The 9,921-nt window shown below is 33.4% G+C and overlaps 1 protein-coding gene across 2 annotated transcripts in view; it reads right to left on the bottom strand.

Moving 5' to 3' along the window:
* Positions 1-345: 345 nt before the first annotated feature.
* Positions 346-9,921, bottom strand: part of LOC134276487 (potassium voltage-gated channel protein Shal-like) — a 51,497-nt gene continuing 41,921 nt past the window's right edge. The window contains exons 3-5 of one of the 2 annotated variants that reach the window (XM_062758737.1): positions 6,498-6,683; positions 5,322-5,486; positions 346-2,526 (exon numbers count right to left, since the gene is read on the bottom strand). In XM_062758737.1, coding sequence (XP_062614721.1) covers positions 2,221-2,526; positions 5,322-5,486; positions 6,498-6,683 — 657 coding nt within the window. In that variant the 3' untranslated portion in view covers positions 346-2,220. The remainder of the gene's footprint in view (positions 2,527-5,321; positions 5,487-6,497; positions 6,684-9,921) is intronic. The other variant, XM_062758738.1, reaches the window with a different exon arrangement.

Raw genomic sequence — 9,921 nt, 5'->3', positions numbered from 1 at the left:
CCTCAATTTTGAAAATAAGAATAGCAAATAAATAAAAAAAAAAATAACCTTAAAAATAATTAAAATTAATTGAAATCATTACTAGTCTGCATTGTTTATTGATCTAACACTATTGCTTCCTTGGTATCCTTAGTACAATCAAATTAATATTTCAAGCTGAGGTAATACTTACAGTTAAAGTAAAAAGTGGGTATTATCTATAAACAGCGACATCTCCATTCAGAGAAGCCCATCACACTAATCTGGAGGTGTCTAATGACCCCAAAAAATGAGACGACGGACACATTTTATAACTCTACATGTATATATATATATATATATATAAAAGATATAAGAAATACTGTATTAAGATTGTAATGGGAATTTATTGTAGTATTAAAACAGTAACAACGGGTAAACCCGCTCTAACGTACACTATAACCCGAGTCACGGAACAATTCACACACGGGTCAAAGGTAGGTCATTTATCCTTCTAAGCAGAGTATAACAAATTTGAATCACTCAACGCCACGTCGATCCGCTCCTCAAAACAAGAGAAACATGGCTTCACAGTGGGCTACTCACTTCCATTCGGTCGCACACAAGGAACAATTAGTTCGCATTCAGAAAAAAACAGACTGAATGTATTCATCCGCGAAGTGGGTCTTTCTGTTTAGTGACATATACTGTTGAAGTATGATTTACACAAAGAAGTTCAAAATGTATGAAAATAACATTCACGCAATGAAAAAGAATTCCAATAACATTAATGGTTTCAGCAACAGTGAATACTTGTTTGATAAAGAACAAAAGGATTGCAAGAATCGGGGGAAAATGGTTCAATTGACTTGATAGAACTTTTTTTTATACAATTGTGCCATCGACATAACTCTTGTTGTCTGATTATCTCAATTTGTAGACCCCATTCCCAAGTTCACCATGCTTATTGAAGACTGAAGTTGATATCATGAGATTGATCTATTTATTTATCACTAGATTTCTATTTTTTATTGTACCCCCCAAAAAGAAAAGACTTAAGATTCCATATGATAATGTCTATATACAAGTAGATGAAACGGTGGTGAATATGAGCGATAATTTAAGTGAGGTTTGAAAAGGTTGCGGCGCTTAGCATATTTATGCAACACTTCAATCCATTTTCATCTAGGTGAGACATATTGGTCGTGGTGCAAATCTTTTTTCTAAATATTTTCACATACAGGGATGCCATTTTCATAGTGTTAGTTCTTATCCCTAATTTTTTTAATATCATGGAAGAGAAGGGCTGTATTTGGCAAAATATATTTTAACATTATATTTCAGTTTGTGGAGATACTGCGAATCCAAATTCTTTGATAAGGGGCTGGCATGTTAAGAATATGATTCAAAAAAAAAAATGCAGTTAATTAATTAATATGACCTGTTCTTCGAGTTTTACACGCTTCAACCTTCAAGTAAAAGAGTTTGCTTGAATAAATTTTAATACCCAATGTCGTATGCTCTGATATGAATGAATAGTTTAAGCTGGGTTAACTGCAAAAGACCAATCCATAGTCAACAATTAAATTACTATTTTTCTAGGAATGTTGAGTCTATATATGTATATATAACATGTTGAATTCGTTTGCAATGCATAGCAGGTCTTGTGCAGTAGTCATACGGTCATCCAGTTCAAAATGGAGTTATCTCGCTTTGTATGGGAGAGTATCACATGGAATGGCATGAGATCTGATGAAAATACAAAAATGTAAATTCTACACATACGTGAGCAATATTTTCTAAAGACATATATTAGAAAAAAACAACGGTTATCAATCATCGCTCTGGAAAGTATCACGTGACAAATTGTCATAAATATTCTTCCGCAGGAAAAAAATCACGTGGTCAAGAAGTGAAAAAATCACACTGATTTAAACATTCCGCAAACAGCCGTGGTCAGTGCACGATACTCAATGAAACATGGAATAAACTGGGCAGAATTCGTAGCAACTATGTAACATCGTTTCTCGTGTTTGATTTTGTTTTTCTGTCATCGCATCAATTATTTTGATTTAAGCTCCTCTTTCATCAAATGCACTCTTCAAACTTTTCCTTGAGGTACGAATTCTCATAACATTTTCCAAAAAGCATATAACTCTCAACATTATTGCCTATCAAACGCAAGTTTGCGATGTCCATCGGTAAGATTTGTTAATAAATTATTGGTGAGACGTTAAGATCGAATTAACGCACGATCTTTTATCACAATGAAGAGATTTTCACCACATCTCCTGTGTTTTGTGAAGTTTGTTGACTCTGTGATAAAGTCTGTTGGTAAGGAGGTGGAGCCTGGTCAGTTTGCGCCAGGAGAGACTCGGTCTCAGGAGTTGTACTAGGTGTGGGTAATGTAACGATAGCGGTTGTGACAGTCAGGTTGTTTGATTTGCTGTTAGGTGTTGTAGTACCGCCGCTGACAGCGTTTAAGTTTGATCTAGATGATCGGTTTATAGTTGGAAGTCGAATTTGAATATCGTTTAGGTCATCCTGATCCGTATCGGTGTTTCGTCGCTGTAAATAAAAAATCACAGTAGAGGCCCATTTTAAAACAAAATTTACTCATTTTATCTAAATGTAATAAAAAAATTTCTTGGAATATGTCATTTGTTTGTTTTTTTTTCTTTTATAGTGTTAGGTTGTCACAAATCATATACAGCATACTTAAGCATTAGAGGCCAAGCATGTTATTCATTTCAGCGCACCGAAAGTCTCTCTAGTTCATGGCATGACAATAAAAACACACTGAATTTAATAGCCAGATATTCCTCCAAAATTATTAAAATAGCTGTATCAAATCCATACTTTCTCATTTAATTTGTTTGGTCCGTATCACAACTATTGCCAGTGTGATTAACAAGTACCCAACATTTTTCCTCTCGTCTCAGGGTCTAGCAGGCATTGCTTGAGGTCCATCTGTATGTGATCTTTCATAAAAGGTAACTCTAACTCTTCAACGTGGAAGCAATGAAAAAGGATTCTTTTATCTATTGATAGCGGTCATCTGATTGGATCTTGCAAAAAAATGCTAATTTTTAGGTCAACTGAAGATGAACTCCAAGCGATGCTTGTCAGACGTGACGAATATAGTAGAAGAGAGCTGTTTTTTTTTTTCTTCGGAAGAATTAAAACTTATTGTCTATTGGACTGCCATCAAAAAATATCAAATATTTTATAACATTCTTTGTTTTTGTTTTGTTTTGTTTTTTGTTCGTTTGTTTGGGTGTTTTTTTGTTCGTTTGTTTTTTAAGAAAAAACATTTTTTGATTTAAAAAAAAATTATATTGTATTGTGACACAATTACATGTACTTACACCAAATACATGTATAGCTGTTATTATTTCAATAAGACCACAAAAAATGAAAATCGTGTGATTCATTTTAAGCGTATTCGCTATAACCATGTTGTACTGTATTTTTTTTTTAACATAAGATAATATTTTCAACCCGAAGAATTTAAACGTAATCCAGATCACCTTCCTGTTTTTAGCTCTACTGGTCAGAGACCAGAAGAGCTTATGCGATAGTAATGCGTCCGTCGTCCGTCCGTCTGTCTGTCTGTCTGTCCGTCTGTCTGTCTGTCTGTAAACAATTTTTCAAAATGCTACTCCTCCTACAGTTTTGGTCTGATTTCAGTATAACTTGGCACACAAGTAGACTACACTAAGATACATAATTCTGTGTATCGGTTTTTGATTTCGATGAACGGTGTTGCCGTGGTTACTAAAAATAGAAATTTCTGTGAAATTCTTTCAAAATGCTACTCCTCCTACAGTTTTAGTCTGATTTCAGTATAATTTGGCACACAAGTAGACTACACTAAGATACATAATTCTGTGTATCGGTTTTTGATTTCGATGAACGGTGTTGCCGTGGTTACTAAAAATAGAAATTTCTGTGAAATTCTTTCAAAATGCTACTCCTCCTACAGTTTTAGTCTGATTTCAATATAACTTGGCACACAAGTAGACTACACTAAGATACATAATTCTGTGTATCGGTTTTTGATTTCGATGAACGGTGTTGCCGTGGTTACTAAAAATAGAAATTTCTGTGAAATTCTTTCAAAATGCTACTCCTCCTACAGTTTTAGTCTGCTTTCAATATAACTTGGCACACAAGTAGACTACACTAAGATACATAATTCTGTGTATCAGTTTTTGATTTCGATGAACGGTGTTCCGTGGTTACTAAAAATAGAAATTTCTGTGAAATTCTTTTAAAATGCTACTCCTTCAACAGTTTTAGTCTGATTTCAATATAACTTGGCACACAAGTAGACTACACTAAGATACATAATTCTGTTTATCGGTTTTTGATTTCGATGAACGGTGTTGCCGTGGTAACTAAAAATAGAAATTTCTGTGAAATTCTTTCAAAATGCTACTCCTCCTACAGTTTTAGTCTGATTTCAATATAACTTGGCACACAAGTAGACTACACTAAGATACATAATTCTGTGTATCGGTTTTTGATTTCGATGAACGGTGTTGCCGTGGTTACTAAAAATAGAAATTTCTGTGAAAATCTTTCAAAATGCTACTCCAAATACAATTTTAGTCTGATTATAATATAAATGTGGTATGAAAGTAGACTGCACTAAGAACATAAAGAGACTTAATCAAGGATCATCATTCTATTTATTGCTGTTGAAAAGTTTCAATTTCCAACTGCTTAAGTACTTTTCTCTTCCTTTGCTATAAGTACAAACCAGTAGAGCTTCAGTCTCGACAGAGACTTCTTGTTGTTTACATCACAATGTTTTGATCATGCTATGCCTAAACATAGTTAGTGATTTGAATATTGCATGAGCCAAAGCTTACATGAAGCATCATAAGCAGAAATATGGATTACAAATGCACTAAAACTCCTTCCTATTGTGTACAGATATATTATCAACTTAACGAGGGAGGTGATTATTTAAATGGACATTTATATTTGTATTACAACAAATGGGAAGAAGGGATTTGAATATATAGAACGTAGCAACTGACAACGACACGCTAACCAATAAAACTTGGAAAGTTGCCAGGTTTTGGTACATGTGTTCTTAAGTTTATGTTTCATCCCCATAAATTTTAAATAACGTCACTTGTGACGCAATATTTTTCATGTCGGTTTAGTAAAAACTTGATTTCCTTTCGAAACGAAGATAATGCATTCGAAGACAATTGTCTAAAAACACTTCAATATAACTTTGGATTTTAGGAAAACAACAATTTTAATTGGTGGTTATCGAGTGTTATCTAGTTGCTACAATGACTGGGCGTTGGAAAGTCATCTCGGATTTTCTCGGGGCCTTGGCTTACCTTTACGAGAAATCTTCGATGTGGCGAAAACCTACGACCGCAGCACCCCGAATCTTTCCGCCTGTCTAGTGACGTCAGAGAGGGGTCTGGAGAAGGAGGGGGCGTCTCTGAGGGTTTGTTTGGAGCCCCATTAAACGCCATATCCAATTCCACAAATTCTCGGTCCTGCAAAACCACGCCTTTTTGAACCTCTCATATAATTTACATTACAATTGATTTGAATCGGGGTGGTCGGAAAAAAGGAGTGCTGTTTTATTGTTTAGAGAGAACACATATTAAACTTGGCACTTTCTTCTAATTGGATTTTTTTTACATTAGTATGTTTAGGAGCAGAAGCTTGGCTTTCTTCAGTGCAGAAAGAGATGTTAGATTATTACAACTGATGAAGGATTTTGAATTTCTATTAGAAATACTGAATAATAAATTTCAAATTTGATCTCCTAAGTGGGTTTTCTGATGTAATCTATAGTGGCAATTCAAATGACAAGGATGTATCAATCGAAGAATTCCAAGCTCAAAGCTATATGTATATATGGAAAGATTGTGATGGAAAGTCAATCTAGCAAGCAAAATTGCTGTTATAATAATATAATGCCCACATGCAATTCACTACAAGCACTCAAATATCAACCAAAAACCTTGTTTTGCTCAATGAAGTCCGAGTATTTCCTAATATTTTCAAAAGCAGATGAAAGAAATGCGATGAGAGGTTATAATACGAATTGATCATATTCTTTATGCCACTCTTTTTAAAACAAAAAAAAAAAAGATGTGTTAGTATATATGATGCAGCTTTCTGTTTAAAAAGTAATGCAATCTACGTAATGTCTTTAGACATTAAAACTGTTTGATTTGGAAACATTTCTTTGCTTATTTCTTAGTCTCTAACAGTCTTGTACTGAATAATCGTATATGCATTAAAAAGAGATAAAAGGCAACAATCTTGCTTATAATACAAAAACAGTTTATATATATAAAAAAAAAGGCATTTCGATAAGGTCTATAATTATATGTAATACATATAGATTCAATTTTGATATCCATTATATGACATTTCTAGCAAAGGAATTTACGACATATTCAATTGCTTCAAGATACGAAAAAACAATGAACGAGCTAATGATGAGAAGAAACTTCCCTATCCTATTTTTTTTTTTCATTCTTTGCAATACGTACTGTGGTCTTTTCTAAGCAGCTGAGCAGATGGTGGTGTTGCATCTCTAACGTATCTTGGTTTTTTAGATCCTCCACCTCTAGACCACTTTCCCTCGCCCGCATTGCCTCTTCCGCCCGCTTCTTACTACTGATAAAGGCGGCGCCACTGGCGTTTTTGGCCATTCGAATACGTGCTATTCTCGCTTTCTGTAATTTCAAATGTAGAAAAAAAAATTTTTCATAATCATCACAACATGGAACAAATTTAAAAATATCCAACATATCCGTTAAAGCACATAGCAAAAGATCATTTGCATGTACATGTAGTTTATAAAAAAGACCCATCACATTCTTATGATTTTCTTCCTTGCTATCTTCAGAATAATATACATAACAGCTTCCAGTACATTAAAAATACAATGCCCTTCTTTTTTTACCTACTTCTGTGGTTATGTATGTGACACTTCACTTAGAAAAATTAGACAACATAAAATCTTTGCAACACTAAAGTTTATGAAATATCGAAAAGATTAGTTTAAACAAGTCGAGATTTTAGGGAAAACAGCTCAAAAGTTTAGAGGGAACCATTATGATAGAGAATACTTGATCAGAAAATGTTGACCTTTTATTTAAATTTTTAAGTGTAGTGATACAATTTCCATATTGGGGACCTTTTATTTAAATCTTTAACTGTAGTGATACAATTTCCATATTTTCTTTAAATACTTTTTTAAATACTTCTAATCAATTTCTACAGTGCTAACCAAAGTAAATTGTTTTCCTGATAATTTTTACTCAGTTCCTCCTTAGATCTTGGTACCTATGAATGAAATTCTGAATACACATATATACATGAGGTTCAACATCTAAATTAAAAAAAAAAATTCTTGATAAGATGCTTTTCAAATAAAAGAGGATTTCTTCAAATTAAATTCTCATAGGAGATGCTTGAGGTTAGAAAAAAACCTCCAAAGTGTTAAAGCACTATTTGTAATATGTTTTAACTGATAATGGAAGAGAAAAGAGCAAAGAGTTCAAACATCAAGTACTGCAAAACATTAAAAATAAAACAATCTGAGTAATTATGCAAAGTGCTTTTCTAATTTTCTCTCTGCGAGCTTTTGCAACGTCTTTGATTTAAAACACATTCCGTTAAAGACTTCCTTTGCTTCATAAATCTGTAAGATACGACCTTTGTTGGGTAGAAGCTTTTCTGTAACATCACTGGCTTAAACACTCAGAGCTGTATGTACATTCATAAAATTATGTAAGAAAAAAAAGGAAAAGCAAAAAATCCCTTTCTTACGTAGAGATCAAACTAACCTAAAGATCACTCGTTGCTCATCACGACAATTGTACACAATAATAAAATATTTCCAGCTTTGATATTTGAAAAGTTAAATGGAAATTCATGTAATTCAATATTAATCAAGCCTCACTAATGGATGAGTTTTCACTGTTGTTCTTTTCTCTTTGAGGCTTTATGTACCCCGTAGTAAAACTCACGGAAGGGAAAGTTTCTATTCGAACCCTTTTCTATTTGGAGTTTCAGAATTTAGTAAATAAAATAAAATATCATTAACATTCATGTAGGTGTGTGTAATTCTGAAATTGTAGCTAGACAAATTGCATCTGAATAGCATAATTATAATTATATATTTACTCTGTATTTACCAATTATACTGTATTAATTATTTCTTTATTAATTTTAAAAAAAAATTAAGTACCGTAGAAATTAGCCTTATCTTCAAACATTGAATTAAATCACATGGTAAAGCATTCTATCTTTGTTGTGAAATATGAAAATAACGAACTGCAATCATCAGGTACAAACGTCCACTGGAACAATACACATAGGGAGCGAGCAGAAATTGACTTCTATATAGTAATAGAGCTGGAATCAGATGCAATGGAGGAATGAGCATCCCTAGCTTTTGACCAGTCACAGCCCCACTGTGCTTCTTATCATAATCGGGCGAACAAAATTCCTATATGTTCATAAGATCGAAAAAAGGCAAAAATATTAAAAGTCAATCAGAATCCGCCTTAAACAATGAAACATATGGAGATAACGAACAGTATTTAAGATCAAAAGTCCATAAAACAATACAAAACACGGACCTCCATACATCAGAGGTGGGATCATGTGCCATGGAGGAGTGAGCATCCTCTGTCGACGGGTTACACCCGCCGTGTGCTCCTTGTCATGATCGGGAAATAACGGAAGATCTGTCGTGAATTTAGGATATAAATAATGGACTAGCAATTGGTACTGTATGAAAATCGTCAGTCAGCATTTGACTCAATGAAGAATTTTATTTGCCTACAAGGTCATTGTATCAACCAAAGAACTTACGAAATGATGACTTTAAACGAGACTGTAGATATTCTTGTTTCATCAACTTGTTTGTTTATAATATACCTCGTATTAGAATTTTTTTGTATGTAGAGCATGCTCTTGAGTATCGAATCAACTGAGATATATAAACTCCGTATGCAGATAGTGAAGGTATATTGCTGCAATGTAAGGGAAGTTGACAATTGTAAAGTTTAAGTCATCACGTTTATCATAGCGCTTGGTTTTTAGATTCCCATTATTATCTTTTTCAAAATATGTATAAAATATATAAAACATCCAGATATGAAACAGATGTGTCAGACTGTGGTATCTTTCATCTCAAGCTCACCGGGATATAATATTATTATTATTATTATTTCATTGTATTATCATTTACAAAGTCGTTGTATCATTCTTAGAATTTCTGAAATGATGACACTCAATTGAACTGTTGATATCCTTGTATCATTTTTCATATTAAGCAGTAGCGTGCCTTGTTTAGAGCATTGGCTTGTGAATAAAAAGAATGGGAGACATAAACTCATTTTTCATATGATATCGGTATATTGCTACTTAAATTAGAGAAGTGGACGATAGAAAAGTTGAAGAAATAACGTTTATCACAAACTTTTGTTGTTACGTTGTAATTATTGTCTTTTGTTTAGAAACAGATTTACATGCAGTATCTGACTCTTGAGTGTCTTAAATTGTTTCAAATTCAATAGATACGTCGAATCAACGGAGTGAAAATGAGCATTGCTTGTTGGTATACTGATACAACGTTGTAGATATATTTAAAACTGAAAGGCCAAAGCAATCTTTCATGTTAAAGTTTTTATTTTGAAAAACCTCTTTCTTCATAAGAATATAACAAGAGGCACAGGGGCCACAGCGCTCACCTGAGCACATCGGGCTTGAATTGGCGTTCATCATTTGAACAAACTAGAATCTACACTACCTGAGGATGATTCAATATAAATATCACTAATCATAGCTTTGAAGTACTTGAAAAGAAGATTTTAAAAGGTTTCCTTATATATCCCTGTGTAAAACTTGGGTCGGCTATTTTGGCCCCACCCTAGCCCCGGGGGTCATCATTTGAACAAA

This window comes from Saccostrea cucullata, unplaced genomic scaffold (assembly GCF_032062105.1).
Source record: "Saccostrea cucullata isolate Sc308-1 unplaced genomic scaffold, CSIRO_AGI_Scuc_v1 ctg580, whole genome shotgun sequence".
Classification (NCBI taxonomy): Eukaryota; Metazoa; Mollusca; class Bivalvia; order Ostreida; family Ostreidae; genus Saccostrea; species Saccostrea cuccullata.
This window is presented reverse-complemented; position numbering and strand designations above follow the sequence as displayed.